Source organism: Trichosurus vulpecula, chromosome 4 (genome assembly GCF_011100635.1).
Source record: "Trichosurus vulpecula isolate mTriVul1 chromosome 4, mTriVul1.pri, whole genome shotgun sequence".
In the NCBI taxonomy this organism is placed as follows: Eukaryota; Metazoa; Chordata; class Mammalia; order Diprotodontia; family Phalangeridae; genus Trichosurus; species Trichosurus vulpecula.
This window is the reverse complement of record NC_050576.1, coordinates 196,297,343-196,318,612: the sequence shown is the minus strand read 5'-3', so window position 1 is coordinate 196,318,612 and position 21,270 is coordinate 196,297,343. Positions and strand designations below refer to the sequence as shown.

General features: G+C 39.5%; 1 protein-coding gene across 1 annotated transcript in view; it reads right to left on the bottom strand.

The window, feature by feature from the left end:
- TANC2 (tetratricopeptide repeat, ankyrin repeat and coiled-coil containing 2) overlaps nucleotides 1-21,270 on the bottom strand; it is a 352,115-nt gene that overhangs the window by 36,570 nt on the left and 294,275 nt on the right. The window contains exons 12-14 of the mRNA XM_036755887.1: nucleotides 17,283-17,391; nucleotides 11,493-11,615; nucleotides 2,031-2,267 (exon numbers count right to left, since the gene is read on the bottom strand). Of these exons, the coding sequence (XP_036611782.1) occupies nucleotides 2,031-2,267; nucleotides 11,493-11,615; nucleotides 17,283-17,391 (469 nt within the window). The remainder of the gene's footprint in view (nucleotides 1-2,030; nucleotides 2,268-11,492; nucleotides 11,616-17,282; nucleotides 17,392-21,270) is intronic.

The window sequence follows — 21,270 nt, the reverse complement described above, 5'->3', positions numbered from 1 at the left end:
GAGTGACATAGCAGCCAGAAATGTTTGTGATCTCAGGTTCCACAATTAGGTCCCTGGCATATTGTTTAGGAAGAGGGAAGCTGAAGGATAAGAGGGAGATCTTGTCTGATAGCCTTTCAGAGGTGGGGAACTTGCGGCCTTACGGCCAAATGTGGCCTTCTAGGTCCTTCGGTACAGCCTTTTCACCGAGTCCAAGTTTTAGAGAACAAATCTTTTTCTTAAGGGGATTTGTTCTGTGAGGTTTGGAGTCAGTCAAAGGGCTGTACTTGAGGACCTAGAGGGCCGTGTGTGGCTTTGAGGCCATAGGTTCCCCAGCCCTGGCCTTCATCTTCTCCTTAAAAAGAAGAATAGCTCAACTTTGGAGAGTAAAGGTGGCAAGGGTAGGGTTGGGGGATTTGAGGGAGAGAAAATGTGCAGAGCTAATCAATGTGGGAAATGAAATGGGGAAGAAACAAGAGATACACAAAATAATTGTCAAGTGGTAAGGAAGGGCTGACTGAGGTTCAAAAGCATGAATATAAAGCTACAGAAATTAAATGAGACAAATAAACAAATAGGAAGGTAGAACTCAAACTGTAAATAGAGCACCGGGCCCGGAGTCAGGAAGACCTGAGGTTCAAATCAGGCCTTAGATACTTACTAGCTGTGTGACAATTAAACGTGTGTCTGCCTCAGTTTCCTCAACTGTAAAGTGGAGACAATAATAGCACCTATCTCACAGGGTGGGACCAAGGGAGACACTATCTATAAAGAGCTTAGCACAATGTCTAGAACACAGAAGGTGCCTAATAAATGCTTGTTCACCTCTCTTCACCCTGTGCTAAGAACCCAAATGCTTTGAAAGCATGCTAAAAAGCCTCAGGTCCAGCCTCCTCCCTGACCCTTCATCAGCAAAGGGCATTACATTTCTCAGAACAAACTCTGAATACCAGCTTTGCAAAGAGGTCACTTACATATCTTATGTTTCACAATGAAACCACTTAAATTCATAGTTTGCTCTCAGGGCTGAAACAAAACTTTTTGAAAAACCACAAACCGTTTCCAGAAGCCTATGATATTGGTGTGACCAGCAATTTTCTTTTCACCAAATGTCTGAAGCTGGATACAGTTGCACCAATGACCTTTCAAACACCACAAAGTAAACATATAATCAGCAGAAATTCTCAGAGAATTGGATGGAATGATTCAAGTGTGTTTTGTACTGTGGAAACACTTCTAGGTGTCACCAGTAAGGCTTACTACTTGTAACGAGTCCAACCTTTGGTCAGGATTCTACTCCTTGCGATCCTGTAAGCTCTTCTTAGATATATACTTAGGGAGGTAGTCTCCTGATAATATCAGGTAACCCAGGCTATTTTACTATTTTCATAGATGGCTTATTTCTTCTTTACATTCGGGCTGATAATACTACTGGTGATGTTTGTTGTTCAGACATTTCAGTCATGTCGGACTCTTTGTCCCCTTTGGGGATTTCTTGGCAAAGATATTGGACTGGTTTGCTATTTCCCTCTCTTGCTCATTTGACAGATGAGGAAACTGAGGCAAACGGGGTTAAATGACTTGCCCTGGGTCACACAGCTAGCAAGTGTCTGAGGCCATATTTGAACTCAAGAAGATGAGTGTATCTACTTTGCCACCGAACTGCCCCTTGTGACACTTAACTGTCTCCTATGAAGTCTCCCTGTTCCTTTACCTTATTCACTTAGAAATGTGCTCATCTGTAGGATAAATAATTGCTCAGCTTGTTTCTTGGGGACTTATTGGTGCACTGGTTAATATAATTTTCCAGTTATCTTTCAAAGGCCTTCAGGATTATGTAGAATACTGTGAGGTGGTGGGGAAGATATGATGCATTTACTGCCAGCATCATCCCTGATCCGACTTTAAACTGTGTATGCTGCAGCCTTATCCCCATGTAAGCCAGCAGGGCAACTATATGGTATGATATTGAATCTGCTTGAGTTGAAAAGAAAAAGGAAGAAAGGAAGAAATAGCTAAGGTAGGCATAGAGGCAAATCCAGAAGCATTACCTTGGCTCGTCTTTTGCATAGCAGCACAACAATGCTTAGGAACCCAGCTGCTGCAGCATATCCTAGAGGAGTAAGGCCACTTTCTGAAGACGCATCTACATTAGCCCCAAATTCCAACAGCAGGGCCACCATCTCTGTATAACCAAGGTGTGACTGGACACACAAGATTGGGGCATTATTTAAGACCTCTGTTCGGTAATTGATGTTGGCACCTCCCAAAATCAGCAATCGACTGACCTGAAAAGCCAGAACAAAAACAGCAATTAGGAATGGCCCCTCATACCCTCTTGGACCCATTGCTACTTAGTGAACTGAGACCTGGGGTAGTGCTAATACTGGCTTTTTTTTTTTTTAAATATAACAACATTTCCCTAGACTAATCCATTAATTCTCCGCTGGCTATGTTTGGCACTAATTGACCTAATTGAGTAGGAAAACTGGAATGTTATTCCTCTGAATCCATTTAGGCACATCAGGGTCAGGGTTAAGAGAATGTTGGGTCTTTACCCTCTTCCTCTCCCTCCCCTATGATGCCACTGGCAAATCTGAAAAAGGGTTAAGCTATAACACAGAATTCATTTTCTCATGAAAGCAATGTTATAAATGGTGGGCATATGAAGCAAAAATAGGACTACTGGTACTATACTTTGGGTACATTATTGGTCATAAAGCCTTTTGTGGTAGGAAATTATCCACTATTTTTAACACTGTTTTTGTGAGAAATGTATGTCAAGTTTCACAAAAATAACTTATAAATGAATTTCTGGAACATAGGCTGGGAACTGCCTACACTTTCCCTTGATGACACCTTGCCCAACTGTTAAACTTCAGAGACGTGTGGCCACTGAAACATTTTCCATTTTATCTACTGTTCTGTAAGGGATGACAGGTGGACAGCAAGGTTCCTAGCTCTACTGTTAACTGTGCAACTGGACCCACTGTGATGAACTCATGGAAGGTCATCTACATCGCTGGAGGGAACTACTGAATTGACGTGATTACAGTCTCATCTGAATATCCGAAAGTAGAGTTAAGAGTATGTTATTTGAGTTCAGTCAGTGATAGCCCCAATTTCTTATATCCAATTCACAAGCAAGTCAAGACATCACACTGTGATGTCACTGGTCCTCTTTGAAAAATGAAGGACAAACAACATTGATGCTTTGTTCCTTCCTTCAATCTATGTATTTGGACTTTTTTGGATTCTCAGACTTTGAGATGTTGTTTGCTGTTCAGTAGTTTCAGTAGTATCCAACTCTTTGTGACCCCATTTGGGTTTTCTTTTCAAAGATACTAGAGTAGTTTGCCATTTCCCTCTCCAGCTCATTTTACAGATGAGGAACTGATTCAAACAGGGTTAAGAGATTTGCCCAGGGTCACATTGCCAGTAAGTATTTGAGGCTGGATTTGGACCCAGGTCCTCTTGACTCCAGGCCTGGAACTATATATACTGTGCCACCTAGCTGCCCCATTCCCAAGATACAGAGACATATTGTACGTATTGCACATATTACAGCCTAACTTAGTTTCTTTCTAAGACTGATCTCATATTCTGAGTTCTTGGTATATATTTTAGTCCCAACCAATGTACCTTTTTATGTGCTTTTCAGATCTATTACAATGTTTGATCATCTCTCAGGATGAATGTCTATTCAACTTTGGGATTTCTTAGGATTGAGAGACAGATTCTTCAAGTTTGTTTTTAGTGGTGAAGCACCTGGAGTTGTCAAAGATTCTTTCAAGTTTCTGCAATTGACTGAAGACCAACACTCAGACTTGGAAGAGGATGTAAAAATTATTCTTGGACACTACAACTGATCACAAATGGGGAAGGTGCTACAAAATAGTGATCTCCAAATTTTTAAAAATTATATACCACTACCTAAAAAATGTTTGAACTTGTATCCCCCATAATATGTGTATATTTATAAATTATATATGTATGACTGTACTAATATCTTATAAACCACAAAACAGAAATGAGATAAGGATGAAAATAGTAATTTAAAAATATTTAAAATTTTAATTAACATTACTTAATGGATAGCATAAAGGCCCTTTTGCCTTAATTGAAAATACCTCACAAAGATATGTAGATGCAAATAAAAGAAATAAATCATTGGCTGTGCATACTAGATAATATTATTCAATACTATCTATCCATTAGTTACACAGAGATTTTTGTTGAAATTTAGCTAGCAAATTTCCATCTTCTCTTATGTCAATCAGTTGTTCTTCCAAATTATCCAGAAAGTGTTGCACTTTTATATTTTTTTTAACAAATTGGTTCAAAATCTATTGAAACTTCATTTGGAAGATTATTAAAGAGGTTAGAAAGTTCTGTTTCCAATTTTTTGGTTTTTAAGTGTGCATATTTGAGACACATCTATAGCAATAAAAGCTTAATTTAAAATGTGTTAAACATGATGTCTTCACACTATAATTAGTTAATATCTCAAGGCACATTATATATGCATAAGAGAGATTCAATGTTAATGACAGTGGATACGAATCCATATTTTACAGAATCTTCTTGATAATTTTGAATTTTTTTGACTCATTTTGTCAAACCTGATAAACTAACCACTGTTTTTAACCTCCTAATGTGGCTGATAAAGAATTACTTCTACTAGGGGTAGTAACAGTGTCAGCACTGTCATTTTCTTTTTTGTTGCCTGTGTTCACTTTTTTTTTTTAGTATCTTCATTATATGGTATCTTTGCAACGATCTTTTAAAGGAGGAAAGGGGATAAGCATTTATTAAACTCCTATAAGTGCCAGGGTCTAGGCTAAGTACTTTCTAATTATTGTCTCATCTGATCCTCACAACAACCTGGGGAGGTAGGTGCTGTTATTATCCTCATTTTACAGTTGAGGCAACTAAAGCAAACAGAGATTAAGGGACTTACCAAGATCACACTTAGTAAAGATAAATAAGCACATCCATCCAACCATCCATCTATCTAATTTACTTACTTATGTGTTTATTTGCTTGTTTGTACCAGCATTTAGAATTTATTTTTTTCCTGAACTCTATAGGCACCAATTCTACCTTTCTTTTGTCACATCTTATTAAACATCCTGTTTGTTGTAAGCAGATCCTAGGGACTAGGGAGAATCTTAGAGTATTAAAATTCTAGGCCTGAAAGAATTGATTAAAATGAACCTCATTAATTTATTTTGTCTTTTAACATTAATGAATTTTATTTTTCTCCTTTCAGATTGCCTTTTGCTTATATTCCCAATCTTATTCGGTCAGTCAATAAGCATATATTAACTGCCTACTATGTATGCGCCAGGCACTGTGCTTAGCCCTGGGAATACAAAAAAAAGGAAAGACAGTCCCTGCCCTCTAGGACTTCACAATCTAATTGTGGAGAGAACATGCAAACAAATACATACAAACAAGCTCTATAAAGTGTAAATAGGAAATAATCAACATAGGGAAGGCACTAGAATTAAGAGGGATTGGGAAAGGCTTCCTGTAGAAGGTGGGATTTTAGTTGGGATTTGAAGGAAGCCAGGGAAACTAGGAGACAGAAATGAGGAGGGATAACATTCCAGACATGGGGGACAACCAAAGAAAATTCATGGGGTTGACAAATAGTGTGTTTTATTCAGGAAACCAAAGAAAGGCCAGTGTTATTTCATCAAAAGAGCATGTGGAGGGTATAAGAAGATTGGAAAGGTGGAAGGGAGGGCTAGGTTATGAAAGGCTCTGAATACCAAACAGAAAATCGTGAGTTTGATCCTGGAGATGATAGGAAGCTACTGGACTTTAATGAGTAAGAGAGTGACACAGTTTGACTGGCACTGTAGGAAAACCATTTTTGTGGCTGAATGGATGATAGACTGAAGTGGAGGAGAAACTTGTATAGACTATCACAATAGTCCAGGTGTGAAGGAGCAGCCTGCACCAGGGTGGTGGGAGTATTAGAAGACAGAAGGGGGCATATATGAGAGATGTTGCCAAAGAAAAATTCATAGGCCTTGGCAACAGATTGGATATGAGGGTGAGAGATAGTGAGGAGTTAAGGAAAACACCTACTTTTTGAGTTTGGAGAACTGGGAGGAGGGTGGTGCCTTTGGCAGCAATAGGGAAGTTTGAGAGGAAGAAGGTCTTTGGGGTTGTGGTGCAGAAAATGAGTTCACCTTTGGACTTGCTGAGTTTAAGATAACTACTAGACATCCAGTTTGAGATGTCTGAATGGATGTGGGAGTTGCAAGACTGGGGGTCAGCAGAGAGTGTTAGGGTTAGCTGGATAAATTGATTGGAGAATCATCAGCATAGAGATGACAGTTAAATCCATGGGAGTTGATGAGAACACCAAGTAAACTAGTAAAGAGGGAGAAGAGAAGAGGGCCCAGTACAGAGTCCTATAGGCTACCCACAGTGAGTGGATTGTGATCTGGATGAAGATCCAGCAAAGGAGAATGAGAAAGAACAGTCATATAGGTATGGAGAGAACCAGGATAAACCTGAAAACCTGGGCAGAAGAGAGTATCAAAGACAAGAGGGTGACTGACAGTGTCAAAGTCTACAGAGAAGTCACTAAGGATGAGAACTGAGAAAGGACATTGGCTTTGGCAATTAAGACATCACATCACTGGTAACTTTTGAGAGAGAAGTTTTGTTTGAATGACAAGTGTGGAAGCCAGACTGTAGTGAGTTAAGAGACCAAGAGGAGAAGACATGGAGATACCTACTGTAGATGGGCTTCTAAAGTAGTTTTGCTACAAAGGGAAGAGCTATGGGACCACAGTTATTAGGACTGGATGGATCAAGTGAGTGTTTTTTGAGGATGAAGGAGACATGGGCATGTTTGCAGGCAGTAGCAGAGGCAGCTACTGGATAGGGAGAGATTGAAGATAAGTGAGAGAGAGAGAGAAGGGATGATGGAAGGGGCAATTTACTGCAGGAGATGAGATGGAATGGGATCATTTGTGCACTTCTAAAGGGGCTTCTCTTGGCAAGGAGTGAGGCAATCTCTTCTGTGAGACATGGGTATAGGAGATAGAGGCAGAAGGCATTTGGTTGATATGTTATGAGGAAGAGGTGAAAAGAGGGAGCTCTTGGCAAATGGCCTCAATTTTTTTTTTTCAGTAAAATATGAGGTAAAATTCTCAAGGGTGGGAGAAAGAGGAGGATTGAGGAAGAATGAAAAGATCTGGAAGAGCCATTTTGGGGAGTGGGATAGCGAACAAATAAGGGAGGTGTAGAAAGACCATTAGTGAGGGCCAAGTTAAGGTTATGTAACATAAGTTTGTAGTAGACCCAGTCAGAGTAACTGTGTGATTTTCTCCACCTTCATTCAGAAACAGCTATGTAAGGATGGTGGGAGTGATCCAAGGCTAAGACTTGGCAGAGAAAAATCAACAATATAAAGGGGCCAGGTGCTCTAGAAAAGAAGACCGTGTAGAGCTGAAATGGTTCACTAAGGGGTCAAGATGGGGAAAGAAGAAGAGAATGACTAGTGCAGGGGTGACGGACTGGGACAGATCAGGCGTCAAGGAGATTGGAGATCATGGTATGGATGAAAAGTAGGGTTTGGTACGAAAAGCAAAAGAGGAAATAGAAAAACAATAGATTGTGATTAGATAAGGGAATTTCAGAGTTCTTGAAGATGGAGGTAGCATATCTGTGCATGACATGAAGATCAAGAGTATGACCATCTTTGTGTATGGCTGATGTGGTGTGAAGGAGGTTATAGGAAGCGAGTAGGCTAAGGAATTAGGAGGTTAGGATGTTTGAAGGAGTATCAATATGTATGGTGAACTCCCCTAGTATGAAAGCAGGAGATGGGGAGGGTAGAAAGATTGTGAGCCAGTTACTGAACTCAATTGAGGAAGAAAGTGGAGGGTCCTGGAGGTCTGTAGACACTACCTATCATGATTTTGATTGGGCAGAAGATGCAGATTATGTAGTGATGGTGAGAAGGAAAATCTGGAAGTGGTAATGAAGATAACGTGGTACTCCAGCTCCTGCACGCTGACCAGTAAGCTAAGGTGAATGAGAGTATAGCTATTATTTGAAAGGGTGGCCGGGAAGGCTGTGTCATCGGTGGGCAACTAGGGGTCAGTGATAGCCAAAAGATGGGAGGAGTGGGAAAAGAAAGGATTTAAGATGAAAACAAGCTTGTTGCCTATGAAGCAGGCATCCTGAGGGCACAGTGAAAGGGGTCAGTAATGTTGAGTTGGGACTTTGGGGCGGGTGTGTTGAGAAAGATGGGAATAAGGAATTGGGTAATGGAGGATGGGGACTGGGGTCTGGATGACAATCTACAGAACTTCAGAATCACTGGGATGTGTAGTGTATGACCAGGCATGTCGTGTGTAGTGCATGAACAGGTGTGAGTATGTTAATCATGGACACTTTTTCTCTTCCAACAGGAGACTAGAGATGAGGGAAGAAATATGGGCAGCACAGGATGGAAGGCATGAGGTCAAAAGGAAGCCCCTCACCCCTTATTTCTCCACTCCTTTTCCCTCCAGGGGGTGGAGATCTGTCAGGGAACAGTGTAGCAAGAGATGGAAGTTGTGTCTGCTCAGCGGGAGATGGAAGATAAACCAGGAGATGTGAAGTAGGAGACAGAAGTCACGTCCATGTAGCAGGAGATATGAAGCTACCTTTCCCTCGCTTCCAGAGACCAGTGCAGCAGGAGATGGACTCAAATTTTTTAATTGGGTTTTCTTCCTCCTGAGCTTTTTGGTGGTCTAAGTCTCTTTTTCCCTTTTATTTCTTTTTTGCTCACTTTTAGACTCTTTCATCTTTGATGGAAGGTTTACCCTTAGGGCCGGGCTTCAAAGTTGTCTCATCTTCCCAAAAGTAACTTCTGAGGAGCCAAGCCTGGTTTATAGCCTTATACCCTGGACCCTTGCCTTTGGTCCCTCCTTTTTTTGGTTCTCTAGCTGAGCATGGCTGCCTCAATCAGAACACAATCCTGCTCTTATACCTCCCTCTTCCTTAGAGGTAGCTGGGCAGAGTTGAGATATGCTTCTTGTGGCAATATAATTTTGGGGATGAAGGCAGGGCAGAATATGCCATCAGAAAGTGCAACACTAGCATTGAAATTGCTGAGTGGTCCTGGAGAAAGGTCACATTCTGCTAGACTGTGAATGCCTGTGTACGGGGGGGGGGGGGGGCAGGGTGCAGGAAGGGGACTGAAGCAGAGTGAGTTCCTCTGAGATTAACCTTCGCCACTGCTAATTTATAAGGCTGTTGATTTGTTAGGCTTTTTTGGCTCACGGAGCTAGCTGTAATTGTTCTGCCTCTGGTACATAATCTCCCTTTTGGACTTTTTGGAGAGTTAGTGGGTAATAGAGAAAATGTCAAGTAGTTCTTATCATACCAAGTCTTTTCTGAAATATTGAGATAGGCATGTCATGCTAGACGCTGATTTGGGATGTACTTATAAATAATTCTTCCTGAAGCATTGCCTAGCTCTGTGTTTCCCCCTTTAGTCCCCTATAAGCAACAAGGTAACTGCAATTCTTCAGATCTTTATTTTTTCTTTAGAAAAACCATACCATCCAGCCAGTCTTCAAGCATTTCCCCTAACGTTTTTGGATGCACTTGGTGGACATTGAAATTCCAAATTCTACAGGAATATTTTTCTCTTTGGCTGTCTTCTCATCTCTTTGGGGCCCTGGGATGTCTGAGATGTTAGAATGTTATCTTCTTCATTTGTAGACACATCCCAAATTAGCAGCAAGATGAACATTCATTCAAATATTCCACAGCTGGCTGTGATGGGGAGGTTTTTTTTTTTGACAAGCCTCCAAAGAACATGGCCTGAGCTGATTTCAACTTGTGGGCAATGGATGGCTGAAAATATGAGAAAGACTGGTCCACACAAATGGCTGAGATCTGTTTGAGAGATGAATCTTCGGGATTCCACTCTTTTTCCTCCTTAAACAAAACTATGAAGACCCACAGAGCTAATAAGCAAGGCACTAAAATTTTCCCCATTATGTGATTCTCCATCTTCATTTTCTGCCTCTTCCTCAATGTCTTGATTTCTATTCTGCTTAGAGACAATTTTTCTTTTGAAATAATTTCCCCATTTGCTGTTCTCCTCTTCTAGATTTTGGCATCAATATTATCTTCTACTAGCATGATGGGCCTGGAATCATGACTTGATCTGTCATGACATCATGACAAGACTTTTGACACCAGCCCTAATGGTTTTCACATATAATGTTGCTTCCTTAGCCTCCTTGGTCCTCATGGCCACTGCTTCCACCTCTGACCCTGTCACTGCTACTGTAGTCCTGATTGGGCCACAAAACCCCATCCCTCTGCCCCACGATCAGTCTGCATTTGTCCCTGTCTCGCCCAGCCCCTGGAAAGAGGAGGGGAAAGAGACAGAGAGAAAACCATTAACTTGTCCTGCTATTGCTGCTTCTATTTAGATAAAGTGGCCTCTGCCAGAAACCAGCCATATGTGAGTGAAAAGGTATGTTTTTTTAAATTAAAAAATATAAGCATAAATTCTAATATTTTCTTCCTATACCCCTATGTAATCATTTTGTATACCACCTGGGGTACATGTACCTTACTTTAGTGACCACTGCTATAAAGGATGTAGAGCAAGATGTCATCCCTGATGAGAGGATTTATAGTCAGGTAGATTTTTTTCCCAAAATATAGAAAGTGAACATAGAGTGAATTTATTAGTAAATTTATAAGTGGTAAACTAGTATCAGGAATATCTAGACTTATTAAGTCACTAATGCAAATGGCCAAATAACTTATAGGGAGTAAATGAATATAACAATTTTATTTTTACTACATTGAATAATAAATATTAATCATTACATTCATAGATGGATAACGAGGTATTTTTTTCCCTTTTAAATTGAAAAGTTATTCTAAGTGTAACAAACACCAAATAAAATGGGCATTTCCATATATGCAGGACAGAAAACGATGATTCTACATGAATATGTGAATCTTTATTATGTACAACTTGCTTTTCTTTTAAAATATGCAATAAATTTCAAAGCAAATCTGCTCATCTGTGATTCTTTCTGTCTTCTCTATTTTTTAAAAAAGTGCTTTAATGATCTTCTTTTCTTCGTTTTTTGGCTATCCTATTCCTTGTCCCACTTTCCCTCTCATTGAAAAAAAAAAAGAAAAACAAAACCCTGATAACAAGGCACTTCTCAAGAGTCTGGGCCTGCAGTGGTTTTCTCCTTATCATTTCAATAAGAGGTTGAATAATAAGGGAATGTCTCAGACACCCCAGACTGCTAGATATGAATGCAGAAATAGGAGAAATAGGATATGACTTAGCAGAGTATAAGAAGAGCTAGAGGGCAGAAAGTAGAGGGGAGAAAAACACAGATGGATTAAATGAATGAAAGGGGATTTTTGATGAAGGTAGAAAAATGGATGAAACATTACCTATTACTGACAAGAAAGCTTATCATACAAACTCTCAAAAAATCTGCTTTGGTTACCTTTATATTTGGAGTATAGAGATTTCGTAAAGATGACAATGCCATGGAAAGACCTTCAGTACTGTAGGAGATCCAGAGACCTTGGAGTATAGAGGAAGATACCCCAACTTTTTTACTCAAACCCTGAAAAAGAAATATTGAGACATTCAGGCTTCTGATCCAGCTAAAGCATATTTAATAGTGAGTTTCTGACCTTCAGGATCTGACATTAGAGAGATGAGTGTCACCCCAAAGATAACTGTTGTCAAAGCAACTACCAAACTGACCTTTCTGCTAACCCAGCTTGGGTGGTACAAAGGATTATTCCTTCAGTGATATATAGAATCAAAGGCTATGGAACATGGGTTATAGAACAACAAATCTACTGGGCATATTATTTTTGTTCTATAAAGAGATGCATTTAGTTTCTCTATGTGCCTCCCATTATTTTCTTGAATAAATCTTCTAACAAGAAGGGCTGATCACATATGTATGTATGTGTATATACATGTATATATGTGTGTTTGAGGATGAGGAAGACATAGGCATGTTTGTAGGCAGCAGGGAAGCAAACACTAGACTGGAAGAGATTGAAGATAATTGAGAGAGAGCAGGGGATGGAAAGGGCAATCTGCTGTAGGAGACAAGATGGAATGGGATCACTTGGGCAGGTGTAGAGGGGCTTGTCTTGGCAAGGATTGGGGAAATCTCTTCATGTGAGATGGGTAAAGGAGAAAAAAGGCATTGGAGTGATATAAGATGAGGAGGGAGCTCTTGGCAAATGGTTTTAATTTTTCAGTTAAAAAATATGAGGCAAGATTCTCAAGGGGTAGAGGGAGGGAGAGCCACTGGAAGATTGAGAAAGGATGAAAAAGTTTGGAAGGGTCGTGGAGAGTAGGATAATGAATAGATAAATCTTGTCTAGCAGCAGTGAGGGCCCAGTGGAGGTTATGAAGGGGTGTGTGTGTGTGCGTGTGTGTGCGTGTGTGTATGTGTACAAAAGATATTATATATCTAGATATCTATCTAGACCTAGATATCTATCTATAAGAGATTTATTACAGCATCTAGATCTAGATATCTAAATATTTATCTATGTATGTGTATATACACACACATACATAATATACATGTAAATATACACACATACACTCATATTTTTTGATCAGCTCTGTCACAGATTTCATTAGTGTAAGGAACTCCCAGTGAGGCATTACCTCTATTAATGAAGATCAGCACCTTCCCTGCAACTTGTTGCTTTGCAGAGTTGCCTGGGGTACTGGGAGGTTAAATGATTGGCTTGGCAAGGGCCAGGCCACTGGTATGTATCAGTGGCAGGATCTGTACCTAGGCCTTCCTGATTCTAGTCCAGCTCTCCAACCATTATGCTATCCTCTTTTTATTACATTTAAAAAATATGAATTTAACAGCCATCAGCAAGCACAATTATTTCAAGGGACAAAAATGAGGGTCATGTAGGAAAATTTAAAAATATACAGAAGAATATAAAATGAAATTCAAAAGGGAATGTGGTCATGTCCTTGTCATGGCAGGGCCAGCTTCTCTAGAAACACCTCCTTATCTGCTCAGTCCTCTCTCCTGCTCCCTGCTGCAGAAAGAGAAGGGTTGCTGAAGGAAGAATGGAAAGCTTGGCACCAACTACCCCTGCTGATCCTCCCATCCTGACGGGGGAAGCCAAACTACTTTACAGAGCACTGGACAGGTCTATGGTGCATAATTCCTTACTAGAATGGGTTTTATTTTTCTAGCAGCAAATCCCAGGAGCGGGGAGGAGAGAAAGGCTAAAGTTGAATCAGTTTAATTCAGCAAGCATTTACTAAGTCCCTATTATGTTAAGAGACTGTGCACTATGGCTTGGGAATAAAGAGGAGGTTTCAAAGTGCTTATATCCTGTTGCCTTCCTCTCTATCCTACATGTTTTTTTTTTAATGGTGAAGTCAACCAGTCGTTCTTTTTTAGCCTGTTAAGCTGGAGCCTTAGCTCTCACAGCTGACTAGAATATTGGTTCTCTTGTTAAGGACAGGGGCAATAAAATATTTAAGATTTGTTGTTGTTCAGTAGTATTTGACTCTTTGTAATCCCACTTGGGGGAGTGTTTTGCCATTTCCTTCTCCAGCTCATTTGACAGATGAGGAAACTGAGGCAAACAAGGTTATGTGACTTGCCCAGGGTCATGCAGCTAGAAAGTGTCCAAGGTTGGATTTGAACTCAGGTCTTCCTGACTCCAGGGCTGGTGCTTCATCCACTCTGCCCACCCAGTTGCCCTTAGCTAACTACATCTATAGAACCTCAATAGATTCCAAACCAGGGAGAGGATATGAAAGCATACATAAATAATTATATGCAAAAAATGAAACAAACCAAAAAACCCCATATAACAAGTGAACCAGACATTTGCAGGAAACAGTCATTGCCAATTGTGGAGATGGAATTCAAAAATAGAGGAGGTAGAATTTTAGTTGGATTTTAAAGAGTCGATAGGAATTCAAGAGGTAGAGGATGACAAGTGCATATCATGGCCCCTGTTCAATAACATGTGAGGCTCTGAGTTCCTGGGAGGAGCCATCATCTGCATCAGCTGGATATAATAAAAAGAGTGAGTAGGGCTTTCACTAATAGGCCCAGCATTTTCTGGTCACTCATTATTATTATAGAAACTCACTTGTTTTGTGCTAATAACCCATTTCGGCAGATTTGTTTGGCAGGTTTGTTCACGTATAAAAGAAATATGCCAAAACCTTAAGCAAAGGTATCACCAAACAGCAGATTGGTTTGTTTGAGAAATAAGGCTTCATAATTCCAATATTTTTTGAAGGATTCCACGTGCTACATGGACGGTAACACAGCCTACTTAGTGTAGTCCCAGAGTTCACTCCACTCTGTAGCCCTACAAAGGCAAGGAGCTACATCACTTGGTGACACAGATTCCTCACTTGTGGAAAGGCTTTCCCTGAACAAAAATGAACAATGAATGACTGAAAGAGGAACAGATGCAGCAGAGCCCAAGTGAGTCTTTTAGGGATGAACTTCTTGGCAAGGAAAAAGATCCAAGCTTTCACAATGGGTTTGTGGGGTGGCAAAGCACTATCATAGCTTCATTTCAGATTGTTCTGAGGTACAACCAGGGCAGAAGATGCAACAGAAGACATAGTTTACTGCTGTTTTCTACCTCCATGCCTGCTACTATAAGAGTTCAGCTGTGAAAATACAGGAAACATTTAACCTGCTATATTTAGTTGATCCTGGACCATGTTTCACACACCCCATCTAGCCATGTGCTAGGACACTAGGACCTTCTCAGCATGGACATCTTGTCCTTTGTCTTGCCTCCACTACTGTATTGTCCCTCTGTTCTTATGCCCTCCCCTGCTTTCCACATCTTGATCTTACTCTGGGAACAAAAATCAAATCAATACTATTATTGCTACTAGAAAATGTGCAACAATTTGCTGCTGTACAGCTCTACTTACAATCTCCATCATTGCCTTGGTCAGCAGTTCTCAAACCTTTTTTTATTTCGGGACCCTTTTATATTCTTAAAAATTGGGAATCCTCTCTTTCCAAAGAGCTTTTGTATATGTAGTTATATTTACCAATATTTACCAGATTAGAAATTAAGCCATCTTAGTAGTTCTATGAAGATAGTTTTAATTTTGTGGACCTCCTGAAAGGGTCTTGGGGACCTCCAGGGGTTTCTGGAACATACTTTGGCTATCACTCTTCTATGTACTGTATCTCCCCCAACAAAAAAAGCCCCTTGAGAACAGGGACTGTTTCCTTTTTGTAACTGTATCCTCAGTATGTAGCATAGCTCCTGGTACACAGGAAGCACATAATAAAAACTAGTTGACTATCACAGACTAACTTCCCAGCTCGCTATTGTCCGTGATGGTGACAGCATGGAAAAACCTTAGACTAATAAATCTTAAGCACACATGAATTAACAGCACCCAGAGGAAATTTTGCATCATAGGCTGTTTTCTTCTGTGACTTGAGGAAACTCCAGTTCACTCCCACAACTCAATAGACAAGATAGGACAATGTCAAAATACAAATACAAAAGTCCAAATCCTGGACTCTGAATACTGTGGAAGGAAATTCCAGGGAGTTATAACAATTATAGCTACAGTTATAGTTATAACAATTACCACACAAGAACAGAAAAGCATGGAACTATAAGGCCACAGCCAGTGTAGGAGCTCACCATGATGTGAAAACCTATCCCCATCTTCTCTGTCATACATTTACTGCTGTGGCATTCAATTCACTTCGATGAAAACTTATTAAGTGTTTACTTAGTGCATGGCACTATGCATAGTATGATTGTCCTAGTTTTCTGAGAATTGAATGTACCAGTCTACTGACTATAGCATTGGCCCCTCCTGTGATAATACTTTATGTAGCCCTGACACCGATGAGGAACACTAAGGAACAACTGTAAGGTGCTGCCCCTGGTGGCTGGCCAGCCACTACAGTGACAGGGCCCTTATACCCTGACTCAGTGTGCTTTCTTTCTTTTAGGGAATGTGTCAACCCTGCCTCTTATGCTGGCTCACAGAGGGGTATAACCATTTTAATCATGCTCAGTGGAAGAAGCATTGTTATTATCTTCATCATGTAGATGTTTCCTTCATCTCTACCCTTTTCACTACCCCTGAAATTATGGCCCTTGTCTTTTCTGCTGTTAATTTGGTGATGGCTTTGCCTTCTGTTGTGCCTGCAGTTCTCTTACTGATATTCTTAATCCCGTAAGAATTCCCACTCATTACCACATTCCTCCTTGTCTTGGGCTTGCTGTGGCTTCTCTCTCTCAGTTGATAACAATGGGTCTGTGTTTCTGGAAGGGAGAAGGTGGGGCCTGAGAAAGCACAGATGCATCCAGGACAACAAATCAAGCGATTGCTGTCTGAGATGAACATAAGAAGGCTGAATAAAATTCAACATACTGTCTCACTTGCCTAAAATAAAGCTGAATTTTGGTTCCCTTTGGCTCTACTAAACTCTGCTTTCTGGGAGATAAAAGTTGTTATCTCAAAGGCAACAGATAAATTTCTCATTGATTTCCATAGTGGTGTCAGATTGTTTAGATACCCTAACACTAAAATAGACACAACAAAGTCCCGTGTATTAAAGCACATAGTACCCCTTCTACTCCTGAGAGTCTGCTGAGGTCCTCAGAGTCTACTAATTATCTACTGTCTAAGTTGACAGCAGATTAGAAACAGGAAATTAGAAGACAAGGGGGGAGGGGCTACTACAGATATTCACCATGAATAGCAATGAGAGGTGACAGCTACCAGAAAAAGACATAGAAGAATTGTAAAAAGCAGAAAGTAGAGTTTTAAAAATATTACAATCTGAGGTCACAGAGGGCAAATAGCCCTAGAAACCTCGATACATTGTAAAGAGACTCCTTTATTACCTTAAATTGATGTCTATCATGAGCATTGTTTAGGGTTATTGCTAAAAGGTTAAATTATAATGCCCAATATTTTTCACAAAGGAGGAAAGACTTAATACATCTTATAAAACTTCAGTACAAAATAATGAATAATTACAAAAATAAATTTTATAAGTTTTGGTGAATTTTTCAGTTCTTAGGGACATCTGAAGGTTCTGGATACCTGAGGTTTTGATTGTGCTCTTAAGATTCTTAATGATATGATAAGATGTTGTAACAATATATTTTTTAAAAATACAGATTATATTGAAGCAACAAGTATCTTCATTCATACAGTGTTTGGTGGTGTTCTGATAATGGAGACAATAAGCTTTGATTTCTCTTGCTACCTTAAAAATGTGTGCTTTGAGGATGTGATGTCCCAATTCAATAGTCTGCTGTCGGTTTAGCTTTCCTTCTTGACGGGAAAACCAGAAGGCAAGTAATGTGTGACCACTCCTGGAAAGAAAGAAAAAGAGAAGAGATAAATATCAAGTTCATCTTATTCTTTTTTAAAGCTTCTATACCTCTCACCTTTTGTGAGTTCAGCAACAACTTTATCTCTGACAAAGCTCTATCTCACTGATTCCCAGGGAATGGTATCTGCTACTTGACAGGCAGACCTGAAAATGTGCCTTTTTAATGGCTGTAAGTACTTACTGAGGTAGCTGAGTGTCATGGTGGATAGAATGTCAGGTCTAGAGTTAGGAGGTCTAGAGTTAGGAAGACTCCTCTTCCTGAATTCAAATCTGGTCTCAGACACTTACTAGCTGTGTGACCCTAGGCAAGTCACTCCACCCTGTTTGCCTCAGTTTCCTCATCCATCAAATGAACTAGAGAAGAAAATGACAAATTTCTCCAGGATCTTTGCCAAGAAAACCCCAAATGGGGTCACGAAGCGTAGGACACAATTGAAAAATGACTGAACAAAGCTCTTACCACTGATATGCTAAACTGCAGTGGGTGACTAGCTCACATCCTCTCTACCCAATCATAGTACTTCTAGAATTATAAAGTGTCACATCTAGTAGCTCACATGTAGCCCACACACACAGATGGTAGCAATAGTCTTTTCTTTTCCTCTCCAGACTTACAAATTCCAAATCATAAAACAGGCCAAGGAACTTTAAGAGTTACCCAAAAAAACCTGATCATTTAAGGCTTCCTTCTCTTGTACTGTATGTAGCCTTGTGGAGGCGTTAGCACATACATCAAGATAGTGGCAACCAAAGCATTTTGTGCTCCCAGGTGACACAGTTCCTCCTTTGCTATCCCTGGAATCACATATAAGAAAGATCTTGTCTGAAATTCCAACGAATTCACCAAACAAACGGAAATAGTACTGAGTGGTGTCAGGTGAGGACACTTCCTTGTAAGTCAGGCAAGTGGATATTTTCACAAACACAACCTTTTATTTCTATGACTTTTTAAATGTCTTTGTGAAAAACCCTGAGTAACAGAATGCCTTCTTATATGTTCCTTTTGATATGCTAGGAAGGACAGAAGACACATATAATTATATAGGAGATATCATAGGAAAATTATCAAGAGGAAATTTAACCATTCTTTGGCTTCATAACAATTACTTAATTTTTTTTTTGGTTATTCTGAACTTGACAAACATCCACAAAAATGAACATTTCTATATGAAATGAAGAGAAAAATAGAGGCTGGAGCTGGATATTCATATCTGTGAGTCATCTGCATAAAGGTAATTCAAGTGGGAGTTTATGAGATACACCCACAGTTTAGGGAGTATGAAATGGATGATTATCCAGCAAAAGATATTGTGAAAGAGTAGTTAGGTGGGAAGAAAACCCAAAGTACAGATCATAAAAACCTAGAGAAGCAAGGGTATTCAGAAGGAGAAGGTCATCAACAATATTTATCATTGTAGAAAAGTCAAGAGGGATGAGGACTAAGAAATGGCAATTAGATTTGGCAATTAAGAGATCAAAGGATCATATGTTCACAAGTTCATAGATCTACAGATGGAAAGGACCTTCAAAACCTTCTAGACCAACTCCTTATAAATTACTGGAAAGTGTGGTTTTAGTTGAGTGGTTAGGTTGGAAGCAAGAGTGCAAAGGATTGAGTAGCGAGCAAGAATAGTAGAAATAGAGACAATAGGTATAGACACCTTTTTTTTAGGAGTTTGGCTATGAAAGTGATAAGAGATATAGAAGAATAGCTTGAAAGGGATAGACAGTAGGGTCTGGTAAGGACTTTTTAAAGGCTTGAACTTGTTTGAAGACATCCTAGAAGCGAACTAGCAGATGGAGGAGATTAGAGATTAACATCTATGTTTTGCTTTATATTTGAATGTGATTATTATACCTAATGACTACTAACTGTGTATGTATGTATGGCTATAAAGACCAGTGTTGGGCTTTATAGCTCTTTATATTCTTCACACAAATAAGGGTTCTCCTCTGCTTTGCAATGCCTATTTTCTTTAATGCACTTGCAGCCCACCTTTTGGCTTTGGGTCAAACTGGGCTCTGCCTCCATCTAGCAGTTGCTGAGTACAGAACTAATGTGTTTCTGGGTTGCAATGGAGAAGCATTTTTCCTTCATCTAGAATAAAATGTGGAAAAGTGGAGCTTGGGGCAAAAGGAGGTAGTTACTCAGGGAGTTTCACAATTGGTTTCCTTAGATTTTAAGACTGGCTATGGCAAAAAAATTCACTTTTTGGCCAATGTGGATTTTCTATATTAAAATATTTACCTTTTTTGCTATTATGGGGGCATTACGGGACAGTAAAGGTTACTGTAGGCACTATTAAGGAATTTGTCACCGAATACTATAGGATTGTGAATGCATATTGATATCAATCCATTACTAATTGCTGAACATGTGGGGTATGTACAGAGAAGGGAGAAAAGCAATAATACGTCTGAATGGAAGATTCAGAGTTAATCTAGATAATATATCAAAATTTGTGCATTCCATAGGTCACTGGAATATGAAATAGGATAAGCAGTTTATAAACTGATATTCAGAGAAATTAATATTAAACACATACATTCCTAAAAGGCAGGGAAAGTTTGAGAAAGCACAGTAATTCTTACAAAGTAATACAGCAAGCAAGAGACTTTTTTCTTTAAATAAGACAGAACTGAAGTTGGGTGCCATAAATTCGACACTTGAAAATACCTTTGCTATGCAATTTCAACAGGCTGGATTATGATTGATAATTAATGACTATTCATGATGCAAATGAATGGGATATAATAAAGTCTGGGAATAAGAAATTAGGAAGGATCCTGGAAGGGTTATAGAACAATTCCTAGTGAGAAGGGAGAGGCAGGGGTTGAGTCTAACATGAATTATTACTTATACTTAAAGTAAGACCTGAGGATGAGGATAGAGTATTTCTCTCCCCTTGTTATTTGATAAAATGACTATACTTTATAGTTAGATAAAATGACATTATTGAATACGACCTTTTCGTATAACTTCTGTAAAAATGCTAGGCTAGTAAACGCTTGGATTTCTTTGCGGGATATTTCCACCTCATAAATTAGTCAGTTTTGAGTCCTTTCTATCTTTACACCCTATCTACTCTTTCACCTTTGTTTCATGCCACCACTCTCCCCAACCTCCTCCAGAGGAGTCCCTCATTAACTCCACTTAGGATTATTACAACACTACCTTACAACAGCCTCTTAACTGTTCTTCCTGCTTCTAGTCTTTCCTCCTTTTGATTAATCCAGAATACTGATGTTAGCCTAATCTTTCTAAAAACCTTTCATCAAAAAAATCACTGGCTCAAAAATCTTCAATGCTTCCCTGTTGATCAAGTAAAAAGGTCTTCCACCTGGCATTCAAAGCCTTTTGTAATCTGGTCACAAACTACTTTTTCCAACATTTTCTCCCACTACATCTTAAAATGAATCCTCTGCTCTAGCCAGAATGGGCTTCCCAAATGCACTGGGATATTACTCATATTTCCACTTCCATGCTTTTAGTTATGCTTCTCCCTTTTGTTTATCCAAATCTTACTCATCATTTAAGGTCCAGCTCATCTTTCTCCATGAAGCCTTTCTTAATCTTCCAATTCACAATTATTTTTCTCTCTATTCATCACTGCCAATATTTATATGGATCAATTACTTGGGCCTCTACCAGTATATTCTTTCATACTGTTATTTCAACATTTCATGTCTCTGTGTCTTGTCTCCCCAACTAGAATGAGTTAACTAAGAACAAGATTATGCCTAAGATACCTCTGTGTGAAGGTCAGAGTATAGTGGAATGTACATAGAACCATGCAATGTACAAAGGATGGATTCAATAAATTCTTGCTGAAAGTATGAAAATCATAAAGGAATGACC